At 39.9% G+C, this 23,527-nt stretch overlaps 2 protein-coding genes across 2 annotated transcripts; both read right to left on the bottom strand.

Annotated features, from left to right (window-relative positions):
- Positions 1-976: 976 nt before the first annotated feature.
- Positions 977-5,970, bottom strand: LOC130719046 (probable L-type lectin-domain containing receptor kinase S.5). The gene is made up of 6 exons (XM_057569696.1): positions 5,945-5,970; positions 5,414-5,473; positions 4,828-4,957; positions 3,690-4,227; positions 3,073-3,552; positions 977-2,110 (listed from the first exon to the last, which is right to left on the bottom strand). Exons 1-6 carry the CDS (start codon positions 5,968-5,970, stop codon positions 1,356-1,358), a joined length of 1,989 nt encoding a protein of 662 aa, XP_057425679.1. The 3' UTR covers positions 977-1,355.
- A 1,357-nt stretch (positions 5,971-7,327) lies between these two features.
- LOC130721091 (trafficking protein particle complex II-specific subunit 120 homolog) lies at positions 7,328-22,220 on the bottom strand. Its single transcript, XM_057571823.1, has 10 exons — positions 21,748-22,220; positions 20,888-21,094; positions 20,559-20,741; positions 19,617-19,720; positions 19,447-19,506; positions 13,904-14,192; positions 10,775-11,070; positions 9,359-10,236; positions 8,033-8,986; positions 7,328-7,938 (listed from the first exon to the last, which is right to left on the bottom strand). Exons 1-10 carry the CDS (start codon positions 22,156-22,158, stop codon positions 7,718-7,720), a joined length of 3,603 nt encoding a protein of 1,200 aa, XP_057427806.1. The 5' UTR covers positions 22,159-22,220; the 3' UTR covers positions 7,328-7,717.
- Positions 22,221-23,527: the final 1,307 nt, after the last annotated feature.

Below are 23,527 nucleotides of genomic sequence, written 5' to 3'. Positions count from 1 at the left end.
TAAACTCTTCCCACTCAAACCCTAACAGTCTCAAACCCTCAAGGTTCGATTGATCAACCCATCTGTTTTGTGGAGGCCTTGTAGCGAAAAGAAGTGAAGAAGGAAGGAACAAGGCTCGATAGAGGCAGAAGATCCTTGCATGTCTCTTTTATGGTATTTGAGGGAGGGGATTGAGGTCCTTGCTCTCTTAACCAAAATCCCCGAGTCCGCAAAAATGTTTACTTTTTGCTTAGTTTGAATTTTTCGGTTGATTTCTGTTCATGTATGAGCCTGTTGTGCTTTGTGATCTTAGACTCTTAGTTATAAGTTGTAACCTGCTGTGATGTATGAGTCCAATCCCCTCCTCCCATATCAGACCGATCATAAAAAGACAGATATCATTGATTTTGTTGTATAGAAAAATATTAGCCCTACTTCCATTAGGGTCTTCTATCTACAACTCATGTCATAAGAATCCATGACAACAAAATTTAAATTGTACAAAGTAAATGCATATACCATTTCTACAACAAATAGACCTCTACATCCCAAATACAAATTTAAAGAACAAAAACAAAATTAGTATATGATTGTAAGGTAAAATGCACAGCTTATTAGTGGACACCCACAACCCCTTCCTATCACATACTTCACAAGCATTCAAATGTAATCAAAAATCACAACCCTGTTTTGTTGTACCCAAATTTTGTTTCGGTATATACTTCCCAATTGTGTACATCATAAGCACTATTAACATCTGCAGGCCTTCAAGCACAAGCAAAATGCTTCATCACTATTAACATGGGGTTCTTTCTCATCGTCCTCTCATGGCGAATATAATGAAAAGATATGGCCTATGGGGAAAAATGATTCCCTTAGCGTAAACCACAATGAGATAATCAATCTAATTTTGACAAGTTCCATTAGTTATTCATTTTTTATGTTTATCCATTAAATTAAAACTCAAAATAACGTAAAGAAAAAACCTCAAAATGAGTCAATGTAACCTGTGAAAAATAATATGAGTATCCTAGCTTATAAATGTTGGGAACTTATATGCCAAGGCATTGTATTACAGGATTGTGAGTTACAATGCGGTAACATGAAAAGGGATTGGACTAGTGATGGGCAACCAAAGGGATATAGCTGATCTTCACTGTTCAATGTTACCAAAACAAAGGTCAGACGATCTTCACTCATACAGGTTATGGCGGCTAGGTTGGGTGCCCTTACTGCTTGGTCTAGTCTTAAGAAATCTGGAGACACCAATAACCAATATAAACATTCACTCAATCCATAATGTAAATGTAAGGGTTGGTATTGTTACCAGCTAATCAGATGCTAGTGCGTGTGAGAACTTAAAAGCCACCATGTATTCATTCAGTACTACTCATTGTTTCTGTAAGGATATCTGGAAGACTCTCTAGATCCCAACCTGGCCACACAAAAGCTGGCTTGAATGGTGGTACATGAGGCACAGGCATTGAGCCAGATATGATCTGAACAATTGCCTGGATTTTAGGTCTCTCATTGGCAATGGGGTGTGAGCATGCTAGTCCTAATTTCAATACCCTCTCTGCCTCTTCACTCACATACTCATCCCCGAGTCTATGATCCACTGCTTCTAATATCCTTCCTTCGCGGTGCAAGTGCCACACCCAGTCCACCAAAAACTGGTAACCCTCAATCTTTGTCCATGGCCTCTGACCACACACCACCTCAAGGAGCACAGCTCCAAACCCATAAACATCTGATGCCCTAGTGGCCTTGCCTGTGTGGAAACACTCAGGTGCAATGTATCCCAGAGTGCCCTGAACTCCTTCCATCTGATCTGCATATGATGTTTTCTCATTTTCAATTGCGCGAGCCAAGCCAAAGTCACCTAACCGAGCATTGAAGTCAGTGTCCAGCATGATGTTGCTTGCCTTAAGGTCTCTGTGAATCACTTTTTGGTCATAATCGTTATGCAGGTAATTCAGTGCAGATGCCACCCCTGATATGATCCTGTACCGAAGATGCCAACTTAGGGGGCTAATGCTGCTCCCTTCCGTACAAAAAATGTGGTTGTCTAAGCTGCCATTGGGCATGTAATCGTACACCAAGAGCAATACGCCGTTTTTGTGGCCCCATCCTGTATATTATTATCAAAGTACTATTAGTGTTAAAGTCAGTTCCTCCCTAAATATACAATTAATATGATGGCATTGGCAGATAAACTGCTGTCATTGGGCATATATGTTAGCTTTTATTTCATTATTTGTTGCTTTTACTAATCAAGTCATGCCAGGTTCATATATAACTTATTAACTTTTCTACTACACTAGTTGGCAATGCTTGTAAATCAAGGCAAAGTAAATGGGGTATACATGCATTTATGTTATTAGGATCCTGGAGATAATGTCTTCAGGCTTTTATGTTTACAATAAAAAGATTCAGGGAAGCACTGGCCTTCCAACAAGTTGTTTGGGACTGCGACCTCAATTAGAAGATAATAAACTTGAGCTGACAATGTGCATAGTAAGTTTTTGCTGGAAATTAGATTAAAAAATGCTTCAAATGTTACAAAATTTTCAGCCATAAAGAAGACAAATGATAAAAAATTGAAGTTAGAGATGGGTGTGGAGGTACCCTATAATGTTTGAAAATCAGAGTTGGGTTAAAAGTAGAAACAGCAGTACTTAATGTTGACTACTGAGGATAAAGTTCATTTTGAAAACCAAATCCAGAAGAAAACGAGGTCATTTTCTTCTATAAGGGCCAAAATGCGTTTAAAATAGTCCTCTTTGGCTTTGGGAAACTATAATTAAGATCAATAATTGAATGCACAAGATGGGGTGACTGGTCAACATTGGCAGCGAGTTAGTCATTGCATTCAATTTTCAAATAATCCTGGATGATTATATGATCCGGAAGGAACATTAACAACAAATTGTCACATCTAAAATTCGAACTTGAATTTAACAAGGGTTCATGAAAGGAAAGACGTAACAAGCATTAATGAAACTAAAACTGAAACTAACATAGACCAGCATGATTGAATTGATATTAAGCATATGAGCCAAATATGCAAGCTGCTAAATAACTTGAACTCACCTTGTAACCTGACAAGATGCTTGTGACGAAGACGATTGATAATGGTGAGTTCAGCCAAGAAATCATCCGTGCTCTTCATCTTGTCCCTGGAGAATTTCTTAACCGCCACTTCCAACCCTTCATCCGGCAGTGTTCCCTTGTAAACAACACCAAACCCTCCTTGCCCAAGCTTGTTTTTCTCGTCGAAGTTATTGGTTGCCTTCTTGAGATCCTTGTACCGAAACTCTCTCGGGGTTCCGGGTAGGTTCTTGAGGGTCCCAACAAGCAGAGGATCAGAGGCATTTTCCCTCTTGTTCCAGAAAATGTAGCCCAAAAATCCACCAACACTCGCCACAACGAGAATCCCAAGAGGCACCCCAACACCCAAACCTATCCTCAGTGAGTTCGAATTTTCACCATGTTTCAAAATATTAGTCTTGTCGGGGAAAACCTCAATGGATATGTTCCATTTAAGGACACAGTTCAGCTCAACAGCAATACCTGTTGAAGCAGAGAACCCAAAATACGACAACATTTGCATGTAAAAGGTCAGGGTTCGAATCCCGAGAAGGGAAAATTTGTACTAATTTACTAACAACTAACGTAACATTTGGTTATAAAAAAAACAGCAACAACACCTGTTGAAGCGGAGAACCCAAAATACGACATTTGATTCACTACCGATTTGAGATTAAGAGGCCAAGTCAACAAGGGCTCGGCCGGCTTCTCCACCACCGGAGCTTCCGGAGAAGGTTGATCCGCCATGTAGACGCTAATTAACCTCCGATCTGCGTCGTACTCCACCCACAGCACGTAGAACTGGGCCCCAACGGGAGCGATCCGAATGCTGAACCGGGTGAGGGAAACGATGTTTTTGGAGGACTTGATGCCGTTTACGTCGAGTCCGATGTAGTTGTCGTCGACGCCGACCTCGTGGTTGACGGTGCTGAGCTTGACGGCGACGAAGCGGTTGGTGGAGTTGCCGTCGGTGGAGGCGTTGGTGAGGCCGTAGCTGTTGCGAGGGATGGTGAGGGAAGGAGCGATGAGGAAGGCGAGGCCTTCACCGGGGGTAGCATTGGAGACTCGAAAGATGTTGATGAGGAAGGAGGTGTTGAAGGAAGCGAGTCTTCCATCATCTTCCCAGCAGCAGGATACCGGTGACGGCGGAGAGGTAAGCTACGTTAGCCCTGTTGCGGCGGCGACGGAGGATGAACTCGAGTGGAAGAAGTAGTAGATGAAGAAGCATCTCGAGCATGATTTGAAATTGAATCATGAATGAAAGTGGAGTGTTTGTTTCAGTTTTTTGTTCCTGTAAGGGAAGTCAAGTGTTTAGTTAGATGCTGTAAATTGACTAAGGTGTTTAATTTCCAAGTGTGAGTGAGTTTGATTTTGTTCAGAAAATTCTATCACAGAGAGATCCATAAGCTACTATACCCACGCCTGGATGGACCCAATTTGACAAATTCCAACTAACATGGGAACCTTGCCACTTTTGACTCTGTTTTATGGTCAATGTGAAATTCTTTTTAATGTTCTATCTTAAACAATGGTTGATTTGGAAAGAAGTGGGAAACAGAGACTAATCCGTAGTAGGCTCCTTTCCAATCCCTTCCATAGCCAATTCCTCTAAGCTGGTGGGATAATGCCCTTTCCCACAAAGGTTATATCTGCAGGCCTTCAAATTCATGCATACTAACAGACCTTTAAGTTGAGCTAAAAAGCAAGTGGACAGATACAGTGGTATGACCAGTTATCTTAGAGAGAATTTAAGCATGCCTTTGGGTTCTCAATCCATTCGAATATGGATGACACAAGGGATTTCTCCTTTGCCTTTAAGTTTAACCACCACAGCCACAGTCTATATTGAATCATATCAACAGCTCTGTCAATATCCACTCCACTTCCCCTGAATTAATGCAATGTCATTTCTCAAGCTCCATATATTACCCCCACTGTTGCGATCCAAATCAAAGCCACGACCCTCCCTGCTTTACTGGTTCCACCAATTCCTCACCCACACCTTCCATGCTACAAAGCAACTGATTGCTCGCACACAACGCGCATACAGTTCCTGTCCCTGAGATTGGGTTTGAGCTATGGATGAAGATGAAGGGGGAAGAGAAATAAGATGAAGATAAAGAATTAGGAATTAAGAATTTCATTAAGAGGAACTGAAAATGTGATTTAAAAATTTTATTGGGACTAAAATTGATGTGAAAAATCTACACACCATCTGCTAATTATGCTCGCTACTGGACCGTTGACTAGTCAATATTGATGAAAAGACTTAATTTGATTAAATATATTTTTACAAAGATGACATTTCACAAAAAAAATTCAGAACCAATTTGATTCCTCTTACCATCTTATAGACCCAAGCATATTTAAGCCTGTATTTGGACTATAAATTTTGTAATTAGACCTATTAAAGATGAGCAAAGACAGGCATTACAGATCACAAATTCAGAACCATTCGTTAAAAAACAAAAAAGATGAGCAAAGACAGCCATTACATATCACAAATTCGGTTCAGACCCGTTAGTTACAGAATAAACTCGAGGGTAAATAGCCAAGTTCGTCCCTGAATGTGTCCACCGACTTCACATTCGTCCTTGAATGAATTTTATTCATCTCGCGGTCCCCCAAAGTGGCAAACGTCCGTCACTTTAGTCCTTGACGTTAAAAAACACTAACAGACGTTACCAAATTCATTTTTTTAAAACTGAAAAATCATTTAAGTAAATTAGAATAACAATTGAACTAAAATCTAATTAATTAAAACAGAAAAAAAAAATTCTTAATGTGAACCACTGGTCTTCATCTCCTTCTTCTCATCATCTTCTTCTTCATCTTCACAAATCCTTCCACCACAACCCAATTCCCCACCACAAACCTTCCAACATCATTAAAATAATGCATTCCTGGAAAAAATAATAATAATGCATTCCTGAATTCAGATCCAATGTCAGCTTGGATCAAAACATGTTCCCAACCAGAACCCAACCCCCCCCAACAAAATCCCACAACAGCAACAAATCAAGCACGAAATTGAACATAAGAAAGTGAAAATTGCCACAGATCCATCCACTTTTCACACAAATAAAAAAAAAAACCCAACAATCACAAAATAGAAACCCCATCACACAACATGTTTGGGAGCTGGAGCAAACGAAGCAAGGAGAAGGAGTGGTTGAGAGAGAGAAAGAAAACCACGATCTGGATCTGGCGGCTCAATCGCTGACTGCATGGAAGATGGTCCGTCTTCCCCAAGCCCAACCTTCTTCTCTTCCCCTCTCCTTCCTTCACGTGGCCGCTTAGGGTTCTTCGCCGCCCCAACACTATCACCGCCACCATATCTGAACCCGAGGTCGAAGTGTTTGGAGGCGTGAGGTTCACGTTCAGCGTCCAGGTTCGATCCTTCATCTCTCTTGTTCTTGATCCCCCTTTGGTTCTTGGAGGGGCGGTGCCAGATTTATCATGAAAGGGAGAGCTAGGGTTCATTGTGGGTATGAGAATGATGAAACACATACGGGTCTGGTGATGATTTATCGTTAAGCTTCCTGTTCCCTTGATCTGGTTTTGCTTTGAAATTGGATTCTGACCTGAATTTTGAGTTTTGGTGGAGGAGGAAGAAGAGGTTGGGGATATGGGGGTTACGAGATTGTGGAGATTGGGGTTGTTGTGTTTCAGTAAAAAAACTGGGTGGGTTATGAAGAAAAGATGAAGAAGCAGATGCAGATGGTAATTTTTTTAGATGAAAAATTGGGTTATGATAAAAAACTGGGTTATGATGCAAAGATGAAGAAAAAAGGAGTAAGCTGAAGAAGATGAGAAGGAGATTAGGATTTTGTGTTTTAAATTTTTAATTAATTTCACATGGGTAAAAAAATATAAAAAATGAATTTGTTAACGTCTGTTAGTGTTTTTTAACGTCAAGGACTAAAGTGACAGACATTTGTCACTTTGGGGGACCGCGAGATGAATAAAATTCATTCAGGGACGAATGTGAAGTCGGTGGACACATTCAGGGACGAACTTGGCTATTTACCCATAAACTCGACTTGTTACTTTCAAGAGTACAGGTATATAATATATAATATACGAAATATAAGCATGTCATTTACGTTGATATCTAAAAAATCTCTTAGAGCCTACTCACCATTGATCAATTTGTTAACAAAGATGGCTTGTAATTCCGTGTAAAATAATCAAACTACCAGAAGCTGTATTTGGAACGGTCACAAAAGAAGCTGTATAGAAAATGTGCAAACATTCGTTTTGTTCAGAAATAAACAATTTCCAAAACCACTATCTCATCATAGTATAATGAACATGATTTACAAACAAAACCCCCAAGGTTGCATTCTGTTGAATTCTTAAATTTGAAAGTACACTAAGAAAATGGTAACCAGAAGAACCCAAGGGCATTACGATTTCACCGCGTGTAACTTAATTGCATCATTCTAAATAACCAAAGCAAATCTACAAATTACAGCTTAGTAAGTGCCCGTTTAGTTTCCTGTTTCTATCAACGCATTCCCGCTTGTGCGAGAAAACACATCTCAACGCATCAACGGAAAAGTAAATTTTAACCACATTGACACAAATGTAGATCAGCATTGAGTGTATAATACTTAGCCAACATCACATTTATGGACAAAAACCGTCACGCAGTCCCAACGACACGAACATGATAAGGTGGTCCACGACAGAAGATTGGCTCAGCAGCTGAAGTGGTCTTAGCACGAGCCCTAAGGATGTCACTTGCATCCTCAATCACTGCTGCAGCAAGTAGCGTATATTCTCCCGGGACAAAAAAATGCAGGCAGAAAGAATGTTTAATTTGTTGCAGAGGAGGGATTTCCATAGTAATATCACTTAGAACACCTGAAAAACATTGATTAAGGCTCTTCAATACAATGTTAGGGACCAATAATAATGCATGCCAATTACATACAGTAAGCAAAATTATAAAAAGTACCTGTCCACAGAACAGTTGCTTTGATACCATCCACACAATTTTCCCCAGCTACATCTCTGCATGTAATATTAAGACTCATTTTGATCATATCCTTTGTGTTATTACGGACCACAACTTCCATTGGTGTCATTTCATGCGCAAGCACAGAATCTTTGGAAGCTGGGGATTCAATTATATCAGATTCTTTATCAGAATCAAGTTTTTCTGATTCAAAACCATCTCTAACAAGCCTGAAGCCAAATGTCAGTGGATCTGGCAGCAAAACATCCATGACTGATGTCTGCAGTGCTGCCTGGATAGCATCCCGGATATTTAACTCTCCAGAGCTATTGCGTCCTGAATGCCATTGAACCTTAATCCTAGATATCAGGTTCTTGATACAAGCATTGAGTTCAGCTTTGGTGCTCTTTTCAGAGAAGGATGTATTTCGTCCCCCACCAGTTCCATCTGTACGAGTGTCCTTCATGAAAAAGGAATCATCAAGAACAGGTAATTTAAAATGTTCAAGAGGCACTAGAACCCTTGCTGAGCAATCTCTATCAATTCTTGTTTTGGGATAGCCATATTCTGTAGCGCCCTGATCAGCTAAATGATTGTCCTCATTGCTAGAATTCTCCAGTTTTACAGAGACATTGATTTCAAAGGCAACATCAGTTGGATTTGACAACTCAAGTTCAAGAAATCGCAGTCCCCAACTTCCTCTGAAAGGATCTATTTTCACCAATCTGTCCATTTTTGTTTCAGACTTAACATGTTCTCCAGGGGACTTATTATCCATATCATCCAACTTAGGAAGATTTTCACCAACATGAGCAGGAAATTCCATTGAAAGCAGCTGAGCCTTTACAAAAGATAAACCCTGCAAAACACAAATCTGAAGGGGAACTATAAGGCGTCTTCCAGGAGGAACAGTTGATCCATTTGTTAGAGGTTCTTCAGAGGTTTTCAGTGGACCTAATAAACGTGGAATAAGCATTAGTACCAGAATGACACAAAGAAATTGTCATTAAGCTACCAAATAAGAAAATGACACGAAGAAATTGTTAAATTGCATGTATTTTGCACATACAGAATGCTAATGTGCCATGGGATGGGAGCTTGATAAGGAAGGAATCTTATCAAATTAGATGTATTTTAACGCTTTATGACACGATACAATGCATGAAAATAATAACACAAATGACAAATGTAACAAAGGGGATAGAGGAGGAACACATGGAATAATGATAAAAGGCGCAAATTCAGTTAAATAAATCAAGTATTGGAATCAACATATAAAAGGTAGGACTGCAGATTGAAATGGTAAAATCATCATGATGGCAGTACCAGCATAGTGGATCAACAGTGATGGGTCGCTTCCATCTTTGGAATGCCTCATATTGCTTCCTGAGACAGTCCTCCCTACACCAGTATCAGTATCCACCGAGCCAACCTGCCAGGCTCTCAAGGTCACAGGGAACGTCACTTCTGCTCCAGGCTTTAGAGGGAGGCAAGATTTTAAAGTCTCAGAAGAATATGAAATTACAGAATCTTGATTTTTCCCTGACAGTGAAATATGTGCCTGCTCAATTTGAACAGTGCCTGCATTAGCAAGGCTAATCCACACATCACGAATTTCACCTTCATACAAAATGATGGCACCATCACCTCCAACAACATGTGATATTAACAATGGAAGTGGTTGGACCACAGAAATATTTGGGACAGATACATTCTTCAACTTTGGAGATCCACAGCATCGAAAGGGATCAGAAAGGACAAGCCCTTGTGCAGCCCCAAGGAGCAGATTGTCAACCTCTCTAAACAGGTGTTCAGTAATAACGCCAAAACAATGAACAATGCATCCAGGAATTGTAACTGTCCCCACTGATGTTGGAATGCCTGATAAGGTTATTACTTTTGAAGAATTTGGTAAAAGGCTTACACTCACAGGGAAAGCATCGAAATTTCCTGAATGGACAGATAGATAGATGCTGTCAACCCTTAAATCAAAGCCACAAGGGTTTGCCAATTCCACCAAGACCTGGACAGGCTCCCCAACAACCCAGATAAGCTCTTGCTTCTTCATATTATTTGGCTCTCCTTTACTAAATGGTGTATAAATGAAAGGGCCTGAAGGAGCAGAACCTGCCCACCAGTCTTCTCTAGCTGGATTACGTTTTACAATGTCCATTTGGATTGGGTGGAGAGGAAAGGAATGCAGCCTGAAAGAAATTTTTAATAAATTGCTATTTGTGTTAGTTCTTTAAAATTCTATGTAATTGACTGAAATAGCATTTGAAAAACTTAAAACCCCAAAGCAAGAAAAGATTATTTGGACTTCCCATAGGGAAAAATCCATTTCCTTTGAGAGCACAGTAAACCAAAGGAGCTGAAAAACCTGTTCTTATTGTGATATACTATTTTCTACTGCTATGACAAGTTGACAACTGACAAGCAGCTGTCTTCTGAAAGTATAGACTGCAAAGAATTTTCTCATTTAAGGATTTTTTTTATAAGGACCTAATTAGATTCCTCTTTAAAAGTCAGGGACTAAACATATATAAGCCTTAAAAGTTTTAATGAGTCAAAATATAATAAAAAGGTAGTTATAAGTCAATTCTGCTAATAAACTACTTATTATTAATTCTAACTTCATTTCACGTAAGTACAAATGAACTGGCATTAAAAGGACTGAGTTATGATATATGATATGGGCATGATATAAGTCGTGGGAAAAGAAATCTTTAACTAAGTAAATACCTTATAAAAGGAAGAGCAGGATCAGCACAACGAGTCCCTGGTGGCAGCCTCTCAGCGGAATTTAAAAGTGCATTAGCAAGGCCATGTTGCCCAGCAGGAGGTATTAGAGGATAGTAGGATCTAAGAAGCTGCGCCGCTGCGCTCCATGCAGTTAGAGGATCACCAGCACGAACTGCAGAGAGCAGAATTTCTCTTAATACAACCATCTGGAGGGTACTCCATTGAGACTCAAATAGTGAGACTACTGATTGATGATACATTTTCCCACTATCAGCATTATTTGATCCAATTCCCTTCTGTGAAGAAGCAACAGTTATAAATTACAACTTCATAACTTCAAATATTAACTAATAATAGAAGTTCTTTAAACTATGATTTCAGTCAATGCTTTCAAACAAGACTTTCCATACTTGATAATGTGTTATCTACTTATCTACTGAAAAGGAATTCAATATACTATGTTGAGCGGGTACAGCTGGTGTTCAGATATAGGCACATCACCAACAGAATGACATGACTTGCATTATATAACATAGTTACGCAACCAAGCAAGTTAGCATCTTTCCTTCCATCAGACAATAAATTCATATGAAACCATCCAGAATATCTATGTGAAAGTGAGGGGCCATTGACTCGCATATAAGGACCTAATTAATACTGTTAACGGTTAAGGGCATGCAAGTTTGAGTAAGAAAGACGAGGATGGTACTAGGGGCAAGGAAGGAATTATAATCAATGAAGGGAGCATGGGAGGAATCAGTTATAGGAGAGAGAAGAATACAACAATGGAAAGACAGAGCATGATGAATTGGGCAGGGGATTTGGGAATCATGGAGCCAGAAAGAAAAAATGATACATAAGAGGGAAGTAAGGTGCCACCAACTATGGGCCTCTACTTAAGGAATCATCTAGTTCCATGAACTACTGACTTCTCTTCAATCACGCTTTCTCAAAAGAACTATTACACCCCTATATAAAGAGGCAGATGGTGCCACTGCCACCAACTATAGGCCTCTCCTTAATCCTACTCTTAATTGAGCCTAAATACAACTCAAACAAGATACAAGCACTCAAAAGAAAATACAAAAATAAAAAAGAAAATAATCCTCAAAATATAATCTTAAGACATCATGTCTTAAACAAAATTAATAAACTCTCAAGAGTTTCCTTAGCTATCTTTACTCTAGACCTTGACATAGGTCTTCGGTCCTCCCAAGCTATCATTGGCCAAGAAAGTATCACATCAATTCTAATATTTATGATCAGTAACTACCTCAACCAGAGGTACAGTTACAGTGTTAAGTTTGAAGCTCCAACAACTATGGAAAGGAGTTCGCAGTGGTCAGTAGTTTAAGCACAGAACACCAAAATAAGATGTAAGGCATAAACAGCAACAGCTAGACTGCTAGAGGAATTCTGTTTATTATAATAGCAAACAATTAGCTTCAGTACATATATGAGATATCAATAACACTTTCTCTCCAATGCATAAAATGAATATCAGCTAACAGTTTCCATTCTTCATCTCTAATCCTTCACCACTCTGTCACTCCCACTGTGACTACTTCTACTTACCAATTTCTTATTCTCACTATAATCAGTCCCAGTGTTGTTAATCACGGATCGTGGAAAATTTTATCTATGTCAAGCCCTCATAGCAGCAAATAGCGGATATTGGTGTGCTCTTAAAGAGCTACGCTATAGCGCCACTATATCCGCTATTTGACAACACGGATCAGTCCGCTTCTTCCTCAGTCCTCCCCAACCTTATCTTCATTAACAAACACTAATCCAATGATCCCAGGCTCTCAGCACTTCTGCTCACCCATTTGGAACCTTCGACCATTGAACCGAGTACAGACCCTAAGTGACATGCAGTCATGCAAGATGAATATGATGTTCGTATTTGTAATCACACTTGCTTGGACTTTGACTCCACTGCCTGCCTACTAACAAGCAATAGGACGCATGCAATTGTGTTTTTATGGTAAAAAAATAATCCTGCTGGCTCAAAAATTAGATGCTAAGCAAGGCTAGTTGATCAGCGCTTTTATAGACAGCCAGGTTTTGACTACACAGACTTTGTCCCCGGTAGTAAAGTCCGGCACAATGAGGACAACCCCCTCACTTCCAGTCAGCCAACAAATCTGTGGTGTGAAGACTCCAGAAAGCTCTTTATGGCCTCAAACAAGTCCCAAGAGCTTGGTTTGCCCAAGCTGGGATCTGCTTTGGATTTAAATCCAGCAGGTTTGACCCCTCACAGCACAGGAGATTCCCATACAGAAACTCATTACCAAACTAAACTCAAAATTTGAACTTGCACAGCATGGCACTTTGGATTATTTTATCGGAATTGAAGTTCAGCATTTGAATAATGGCTCTTTTTTACCCTCTCAGTTGATATATATTCGAGACCTACAGCAATGACAGCAAAAGGGATTTCTACCTTTGTGGTCGGAAACACCAAGCTTATAAAATTTGGGGCTGCTAATGTAAGGACCCTCCTTTTTACTTGTCCACAGTTGGAGCACATCAATATGCAACCATCACAGGATTAGAGACTAGTTTTGCAGTAAACAAAGTTTGTCAATTCTAAAGTAAGCTTCTAGAAGATCAATGGATAGCAATTAAAAGGATATTTAGATATCTAAAACGGACTATTAATCATAGACTGCTCTTCCAACCAGCCCGTTTTCCCCAGTCATTCTTCTTGGTTGCATTTTGTCATGTGGATTGGGCTTTGAAACCTAATGATAGAAAGTCAATATCAGCCGTGTCTCTATCTCAGCCCTAATCTCATTTCCTGGTGGTCTAAAAAGCAAACCTTGGTGGCTAGCAAAACTGCTGCTGAATTTTGTGGGTGTAGAGTCCTTGCTAACCAAGCCCTATGTTTCATCCCAAATACCCCAAATCTATTGTGACAACTTGAGTACAGTCTCTTAATCCCATAATCCAATTCTCCATGAAAGTATATAGAACATATGGAGCTTGATATCATCTAATGCAAACGCCCACCCAAACATACACAATTATATTTAGTATCAAAAGTACAAGCATGGCCCATATAATATTAGGAGTTTAAATTGTAATGAAATAAGGTGTTTTGATGGGTGAAGCTAGGAAACTCACATTATGCATGGAATGATCGGAGATTGATGATCTACTTTGCACATGATAAGCTTTTGTGGTCATAGCTAAAACTTGCATAGCACTAATTGCCGCTAGCCTGTTATCCTGCTGCAGATATAACTGAGCAACCTGCCTTGAAAAGAAAGCAGCTTTTCTCTGGTATCCAAGACTGCCATACAAACGAGCTATTTCAATATATAATACGAGTCTATCACTTGCATCAATTAAACATTTAGCACCATCAGCAGCAGTTGTCAACAACTCCACCACCTCCTTCGCCAGCTCTCTCCTGTTAATTGAGAAAGTTCAGATAAAATTGAGTAGAAAATAAAAGATTAAAAGAAACCAAAGCATGTTGCTTAATGGAGTACTTGACCTCAAATCAGTCTCGCCAACAAACTAGTAAAGATATTCAGAACCTCAGATGTAAAATTTCAACTTGATTAAACAGAAGCAGTAAGTCTACAAATTTATGAAGAATCAATTGAATATAGGTCTAACTTCAGGAAAGCAATTAACTGAAATGCAAAACTCATACTGTCTTGGACATAGTGCTTAATCTTGATTCAACAATATCAAAGTTAATTGAATTCTATAATAATAATGCATCAACAGAGTATGTCATCACATTGTAAAAGCCTATGAACCCAGGTCACCTGAAAATGGCTGGGAGTATCAGCACCATACGCACCCATATCTAATATTGATACGCATATGGTCGTCCCCTTCTAGATACATATCCAAGGAGTATCCTTCAACTTTTTTATTAATTTAGAAGGAATTGATGTCTGATACTTTTGTGACACACCTTTTTTAGACATCGGGTTAGTCCTAACTCTACCCCGATTTCTTTCCAACAGAATGGCTTTCTAATCAACTATTTTTTACCAGACTTAAATTTTCTATTTGTTATAGTGATTTACGGAGGAATTTGGTTCTATTCAACTATTTTTCTTAGATTTGATTATACCAGATACAGCGGCCATCTGCGCCCAAGCCACCACTGAACCAAATGCAGTAACCATTTTCTCCGACAATAATCACGGCCTAACTCCCCTGTTGAACCACAAATACCTTCCACTAGCCTTCCATTATACAGGCATTTGAACATGGATAATAACATACACATGCGAGTGAAGGGGCAAAACACCTTAAGGGATACCAGGGGGAGGGCACTATTGAAAGGGAGAATGTTAGGAACCCAGAAAAATGGAAGGAATAGACTGAAATTAACTTGTATTATTTACTGAGATTCTGGTGAAATCACCAAGAATCAATGTAGCAGTAGTTACAGATGGAAAAAGATAATAAACGAAAAGATAGCAGAGGCAAATTAGAGAGTGCCTCTATTCTCTCCCAAGTCCAAGCCTAATCTCAATTCAAGCCTAACCTCTCTCTCATACAATACATGCTTATATAACCCCAATCTCTCTCTCTTTCCCACTACCTGCACAGCTCATGCCACCTCAGCAGGTGGTTACACCTCTCGTGGGAATTGATTTGGTGCATTGCACCTCTTCCTCTTACTTCCATGGACTCTAGTAGTATTGGGCCTATCCCTAACAATTGGGTTCCTATCATCACTCCCCCCCTCAAGGATGGATGTGGAAAACCCTTCTTGAATGTATGTTGCTGCCCCCAAAGTGACCTGTAACAGCCTCCCTTTGATCCACTTCCCTGCAGAATCTGAATAAGGACTATAAAATCTACCACCTGGATCCCATTGTTGAAAATATGTGGGCCAAGTTGTTGCTGAAAAATCAGAACAGCCCCTTGAATTCCAATGTGTAAAACAAGACAAGCTTCGGGCATATGCGAGACCATAATTTCCCTTTGATTCAACCGCCAAATCATCTTGGTCCAGCAGATTTTGCCCTGTAATCAGTCCATGTAATGCAACCAGAGAACCTAGGATTGTTGTCATCACTTGTGCAGTCTGTATTGACAGTTCATTCTCTACTAAGAACATAAGTGAAAGAGGTTGGTTTTGCTGTGGAGTTGCCAAAACCTTCTTCAGCTCATACTCCTCCATTCCCATGCTCAATATCTCCTTAAAATTCCCATGAGAACCAACATTGAATGCCTGATAGGGTTCCACAGCTAGTAACCTTGATTTATGAAGTTGTGACAGAGAATTTAGCCAATTTCCAGTCAGCAATTCCAGTGGTCTTTGCAGCTGATATGCTTGAGCACTTAGTTGATCTCGTGCCTTCAGAATAGTACTCAACATTTCAGGTACTAGCTCTTCTTCTAACCATGATACAAGAAGCATGTAGCAGTATTCCCCATTATCAAATATATAATGAGCCCACAAATCCTTGACTCGACCAGTAGTTGAGTCACCATGAAAAATCAGCCCCCTACTTCCATGCGAACAAAAGTGAAAAGAACTCAAAGTACTCCCAAAAGGTTGATGCCATGCAATATGTTCTTGTCTTCCCCTTATTTTGTTGAACTCAGTAACTTGTGAATCCCAGTTTTGAAATTCAAGTTCTAATCCGGTAGAGACAATGAGCCAACATGAGGCAACACTTGCTGACCCAATTGTTGCTGAAAAGTAAGAACAACCTCCAGGATCCCAATGTGTAAAGCTCAAGGCAAATGAGAAAACCCAACTTCCCTTAGAGCCAACATCAGCATTTAAATTCTGATTAGGTGTCTTATCTAATGACCCTAATTCATGAGGTTGCAGCTTCAAATTTTCCCAATAAATGACTATCACTTGGCAATGCTTCCAATTCGGTTCAAGTCCCCACCTCAGTATATGTAACTCAGTACCTGGGAGAGCCCAATTCCTTAATTCCCTTTCATTAGAAATAGTAGGACGACACAATGTAACAGCCTTATGCACATGGGTCAGAGTTTCAGGAAATTGGTAAAACTCCAAACTATAACTTGGTTTTCCTTGCCATAAGCATGACACCACCATGGTATCTAAAGTTTTGGGTGAGTGTGGGATTTTCTGCATGTTTGCAATTGCTAATGAAGATGAAACATGGGTACTTGCAGAACGAATCTTATAGAAAACCAGCTTCATCTCTTCCATTTTGTCCCTGCCTATACAAGCATCATGATCAGGTGGTTGTGGAGGCAGCCGCTTGGCACCCCTTCCTGTGTCAACCACCATTTTAGTATCATAGGGTGGTGTTTCCAGCAGAGATATGGCATCCACAAACTGGTAGTTCATCACAGTACCAACATCAGGGTTTAACAATTTAAACATAATAATAACCCACATATTGGATGTCCCTGTTCTAAGTTGGACTTGCAGAAATGCTTCAGATTCCTTTTTCTTTTCATTAATTTGGGCTTGTAGACATGCTTCAGCTTCCTTTCCAATATTTTGGGCTTGGCCCACCTTTTCTCTTCCACTAGTGTGTCCTAGCAACTGGGCTAGGCTCAAAAATATCATTTCAACCTGAAACCTGTTGCTAGTAGGGGCATGTGTCATTTTTACAATTTCAGAAGATATATTTTGTACACCATGATTCTCACCCTCTAACACGTGTTTCTCTTTATTTCCAGTAGCAAGTAAATACTTGTCAAACAATTTTGTGAAAGTAAGACAACCACTCACCTCATGGGCCAGGCCATTAGGCTGGGAGAAGAACCCAATCCGTATGGTTTCCATTTTGCCCATGCACTTGCCTTCAGACTTCTAGAGACTTCTGCTACCTTCTCTCCCATTCTCGTTGCCGGTGTGGCTTGATTCTCCGACCCCGACGCCGCCGTCGGTGGGGTGAGGGCTGCCGGACCAACACCACTGTCCATGGATTCCGGTGGCTTAGGTGGTGGCCGCCGCTTAGCCACCTCGTCTTTGGCATCTTTCATCCACGCTGTAGTAGCTCCGAACTTCCCGCCAGCTCAGCCTCGAACGTAACAATGACCGCCATGGTACGGAGGTTTTGGAGGTGGTCGCTCAATCACCAGCGCTCTTGTTTGCACCTTCGGAGTTGCTTGGTCCACCGTCTCCTCCGCCGCCGTCGGCAAAGTTTGCGCCGCCGTAGCAGCACCACATTCTGTTTGCTCTGGTAGCGTCAGTTCTATCTTCCCTTCTGGATTCGTCTTCCCCATCGTTACCTGAGTTGTTAAAACTGTTGTCACTCTTCTTGATTCCTCAAGAGCGTCATCGATTTGAAGTTGTGCAACCATCGGCTTCTCTTCCGTCGCAGTTTCGTCGTCATCCTTCGGAACGACTTCATGCTGATCACCCCAGTAGCCATTGGAATGGATCCAATCTTCACACCAATTTCTTCTGATTTCCCGGTTTTCTTCCTTGGCTTTTCTGGCGTCATCCTTCTGAATTTCTTCTTGTCCAGGAATTTCTTCCTCCTCTGAATCTGCAACTGGGTCTGGCAGATACAGTTCCGATTCTGGTTCGAATTCTCTCAACAATGCTATCACAAAATCCCACCATTTTGCCCTCTGATTTCGTTTTTTCCAGGAATACCACCAAAAGAGCGCATCACGCGCCAATGCCTTCTCCGCCTCTGACTCTTCTGATATTCCCTTCGCCTCACAGTACTGCTCCACGGTGATGATCCATCCATAAGCCACACTTCCATTAAATTCTGGAAACATCTTCGCGAATCAATGGCTACCACAGCACCTAGATCGGTGCTCTGATACCAATGTTAGGAACCCAGAAAAATGGAAGGAATAGACTGAAATTAACTTGTATTATTTACTGAGATTCTGGTGAAATCACCAAGAATCAATGTAGCAGTAGTTACAGATGGAAAAAGATAATAAACAAAAAGATAGCAGAGGCAAATTAGAGAGTGCCTCTATTCTCTCCCAAGTCCAAGCCTAATCTCAATTCAAGCCTAACCTCTCTCTCATACAATACATGCTTATATAACCCCAATCTCTCTCTCTTTCCCACTACCTGCACAGCTCATGCCACCTCAGCAGGTGGTTACACCTCTCGTGGGAATTGATTTGGTGCATTGCACCTCTTCCTCTTACTTCCATGGACTCTAGTAGTATTGGGTCTATCCCTAACAATTGGGTTCCTATCAGAGAACAAGTAGGAAGATTCAAAGTCTGTTGCGAAAACAATCCATGTAAGTGAGGGTTCGTGCACTGCGAGAAAGGGAGATGAAAGACTCGGTTGAGACGTGAAAGATAAAAGAGGCACATGATCAGTTTTAAATAAAGTTAAATCTGAACCATTAATTTAAATCGAATGGTTACTATTTGATGCTCTCACCTCTCACCATAAGACACTTTTCTCACCTAATATGCCCCCTATATTATACATATTATATACATATTATATATATATATATATATATTGTTGAATATCTGTTAAGACTATTGATTTTTTAAGACTTTCCCACATCCTCGTATCAGTATCGTATTGTATTGTATTCATGTCATATCAAGTATCAAGGCTACATAAGGGTTGGGTGGGATGAAGGGTGAAAGGTCCAAGGTTCGAACCTTGAGGAGGGACTAATTTACTAATATTACTAACAACTAACATTTGCCTATAAAAATAAAAAATAAAAACATAGATAAAAAATCAGCAAAAGACCTACCTGCAAAGGAACCTTGCTAATTTCAAAGTAGCTTCAAGTTCAAAAGTTATGGGAGAAACTCTGCACAAAGGGATTAAAAAACATATAAATACAGACAATAAATAATTAGGGAGAACATGATTAAGGAATAGAGAGATAAGTCAATGAAAGCTGAGAGCAAATCTTTTTACCTCTGAGCATTATCTTGCGACTTCTTGTAATTCAAGATCACACTATTATAACGATATCTAACTTCGTCCTCCAAGATTGAATCTTTCTGGCCCATACGGTCAATCTTACACCATAAGAAATGAAGAGAAATAAATATATAGTGATATGAATGTAGACAAAAGCTATACGGTCCACTTTTTCAGGACAATCATGGTACACCTTTACACTATACTCCAATCCCATGCACTGCCATACAGTACATTAAATATAGACACCATACAATGTCATACAGTACATTAAATGTCTAAAATGATTAAAAACCAAATTATATCTGACATGCAACATTTCCATGTTCAACTAACTTCAGTCTCAACCTCAGACCTTTACAATATAACAAAGTACAAATCAGAACAAAAATCATGAAAAGTGTTCAGATGACAGTCTTCTGAAGATATGATCTTTCTCTTTTGAGAATTAAGATCTAGCTTGATTGGAGTACAAATAACGGGAGAGAAATTTCAGACACTGGATCCTTACTTTTGTTTGTCTTTTAAGTACTCTGACCTACTAGTTGATGCTTATCGAAATAAGCAATATGCAAATCCTTCAAATATTGTGTGATAAGCAATTAAAAACTTGCAAGAAGCAGTTAACCTCAGTAAGTGAAAAAATAATTAACCACTACAACTGCACATGGTCTCAGTCCATTTTCAAAATTGCAAAACTAGTTATTTTTTAACAAAACAATCATTTAATGTACAATGAGATGGGGTTACAAACACCAAAATGAAAGAGAAGTTGTTATTGACTCTCTCAGTATCCCCCCACCCTCCCCTGTCCAATGAAAAACAACACATAGATTGCATAACCATACAGGCTGCAGTCTTAAATTTCACAAGAAGTATTGAAAAGTTGTTTAATCAAACCAAGAACGAAAGGCGGTAAAAGGGAGAGAAAAATACCAGCAAGGCACAAACACTACCCTCCAATGCTCCAGCATACCAGAAGTAATCACCAGTCAATCTTGCAAGTTCCAACGCAGTAGAATAATGAGCATTGGCATCAACAGGGGAACCTGCCAGCAAGCAGTAATCACCAATGGTCTTCTGAGCACGCCCAAGTCTCCTCTTTTTGGCCTTAATTACCTGCATTCCACCCAAACACTCAAACATGAATATAATCAAACTAAACCACAGCAAAAACAGAGAACCGAAGATCAAAATACACATCATAACACCACCAAAATCACAACAAAAAAATAAAAAAAATCATGACACCTAAACATGAACACCTCCTCTGAGCTGAGACTAGCTTGAGAATCCAAAGGCGTCTTGAGAATTGTTCCAGAAGATTCCGCCTGAAGCACCCATTTCTCAAACTCCATAAGCAGCGAAGCAGCTACTTCTTGCATCATAGTGTTCAAGTGAAATTCCAATGTCGGACGATCCGCTGGAGGAAACAACCTCAAATTCCCCTCTCTCTTACTTCCATCATCAAGCTACGAAACATAACAAAATCTATAAGAATGTGACTTTTACTACCCATTTCTGAGCTAAATTGCCAAAAAAAGTAACCTAGGACAATGTTACACTTTCAATCCATTTCTAAGCTAAATTGCAAAAAAAAGTGTACAAATATATATAAGAATGTTACTTTTTATATTAGGGCCCCGTTTGGAAGAACTTATTTGAGCTTATCTGATAGCATAAGCGTTTGTACAAGTGCTTGGAAGAGCTTATGCAAACAGCTTATGGCTTACCATAAGCGGCCATAAGCTGTTTTGAGTTTATTTTCATAAGCTACTTATGATAGCTTATGTAAAAGAGCTTATGCTAATATATAGCTTATTTTCAATTTATCTCAATAAATTTTTTAAAATAGCTTATGAATAAGGGCTTAATTAAGCTGTTTTCCCAAAGGGGCCTAGATCCATTTCTTTGCTAAATTGCCATAAGAATGTTACATCTTGATCCATCTCTTCACTAAAATGACCTATAAAAACGTTACTTCTGTGTTCCATTTCTTCATGAAATTGCCAAAAAAAACCTATAACAATTTCTTTTTTGATCCACGTTCTCGCTACACTGACAAGAAGAAAAAAATCTTTGCGGAAATGCCAAAAATGGAGAAAACGAAGGGGATGAGAAGGACCTGAGAATCATTGGGGCAGAAGGCGAAGCAGCGATCGACGAGAGACGAAGGGTAAGACTTGCAGGCGCTAGCAAACTGATCAACAACGGCGTCGAGATCCGGCGAGGAAGGGCAGTGAACAATGCCAACAACAGCGAGGGTTTTCCGGTAGGACTGGAAATCCTCCCAGGGACTCGGCGGAGCGCCGCCGAGGACGAATTTGAAGCTGAGCGAACCGGTGTCCCAGGGCTGATTCGCGAACGGCGATTTCTGGTGCTCCGTGTAGAAGGAACTGATCGCGGAGAGCGGGATCGAGTGCAGTGGGAGCAGCATCGAGTAATAGTCACGCAGCATGTTCGGCGGTACTGTCCCGATCGGAACCACCGCGACTTGGATCACCGATGATCCCTCGATGCTTACTTCCGGTTCCATGGTGAAAAACAGTGCCGGTTGGTTGGTTTCTTGCTCTTTCTCGGCGAATGCTGTCAGGCTATGTTTGGATTGATGGAATATAATGGAGCGGAACGGAGTGGAACATAACGGAGTGGAACGGAACGGAATAAAATTCACTTGCCATTGTTTGGACATTTTATGATGGAGCGGAGCACATTTACCGCCTTCTTGTTTGGATAGTGGACGGAGTGAAACAAATTAAAAATTATTTTACCCTTATTACAATTCAAGTAATTACATAATTCAGTTGTTTTCATTTTGTCAAAATGAATCCACACTTGAATTTCCACATAAGAGGAATTAACAAAAATTCCTTGTTAAGTTCACGAAAAAAATACTGCACCTGGCAAATGATATAGCATATCTAGCCTCACAAAATTCTTCCCACTCTTCTTGGTTATCGTCTTTTTCAATGCCTCTCTTAGCCATTGATAAAATTTTAAGCGTGCTTAACAAAAAACTTCATCTGATTCATATGCCTCTTTCTTCTCCTCTTCCCAACTCAAAATAGCATATCATCTTCGTCTACAATCTCTTCCCACTCTTCTTTAGATTCATATGCCTCTTGATTTGGAATATTGGTTAATTATATGTAATCAATTAATCAATTTAAATGCTACTCCAGAAGCAAAGCTCAGGAACGAGCAACAAGCCACAACACGGGAGTTAGTGGGAAGAAATCTGGACGTGGGAGGGGTAAATTGGAATTTCATAATATTAATGATAAATCAGTTTTTGTTCCACTCCATTCCATCCAATTTTGGGGGGAAGAAAAGTGAGGGAAAGCAATGGTTTATGAGGGGATCAGGTCCATTGGTTTCCATCCCATTCCATCCACTTTTACATAATCCAAACAATGGATCCTTTCCTCCCTCCCCTCCATCCCACTCCATTCCACCCCCTTCCCCCAATCCAAACAAAGCCTCAGTGGTTCTTACTGGTTATACCATTGCCAACCAAGATCCCGGTAAATGGGAAATGACCCAAATCTCCCTCTTTAAAAGGTTCAATTTTTTAAAATTATAGATAATTGAGGCCTAATTGGTTTATATTATTTTAAAACTTCTATTTACTTTGGAAAATGTTGTGGGGCACGACCTTAGGTCACGCACGAAGCAATTTCTGGCGGTTTTAAACCGCCAGAAACCGTAACTTTTCTTTATATTTTAACAGTTGTAATTTTGTGGCGGTTTTAAACCGCCAGAAACCGTAGCTTTGTTTTTTTTTTTTACAGTTGTAATTTTGTGGCGGTTTAAAACCGCCACTAAACTACACTCGTGCACTAGTCGTCCATATTCTCTCGTACCATATAGCATTACTCATTTACTTTTTACGGTTTTTGTGTACA

The sequence above is a fragment of the Lotus japonicus genome, chromosome 5, assembly GCF_012489685.1.
Source record: "Lotus japonicus ecotype B-129 chromosome 5, LjGifu_v1.2".
Classification (NCBI taxonomy): Eukaryota; Viridiplantae; Streptophyta; class Magnoliopsida; order Fabales; family Fabaceae; genus Lotus; species Lotus japonicus.
This window is presented reverse-complemented; position numbering and strand designations above follow the sequence as displayed.

Coding starts and splice junctions, on each gene's coding strand:
- LOC130721091 (XM_057571823.1), bottom strand. CDS start 22,158: ATGGAACCGGAAGTAAGCATCGAGGGATCATCGGTGATCCAAGTCGCG. Junction 14,193..19,446: donor TTAGCAAGGTTCCTTTGCAG/GTAGGTCTTTTG, acceptor CTCAATTAACAG/GAGAGAGCTGGCGAAGGAGG. Junction 8,987..9,358: donor ACTGTTGATCCACTATGCTG/GTACTGCCATCA, acceptor CACGTTTATTAG/GTCCACTGAAAACCTCTGAA.
- LOC130719046 (XM_057569696.1), bottom strand. CDS start 5,970: ATGCATTATTTTAATGATGTTGGAAG. Junction 4,228..4,827: donor AATGGATTGAGAACCCAAAG/GCATGCTTAAAT, acceptor GGGCTAACGTAG/CTTACCTCTCCGCCGTCACC. Junction 3,553..3,689: donor TGGGTTCTCCGCTTCAACAG/GTGTTGTTGCTG, acceptor CTGCTTCAACAG/GTATTGCTGTTGAGCTGAAC.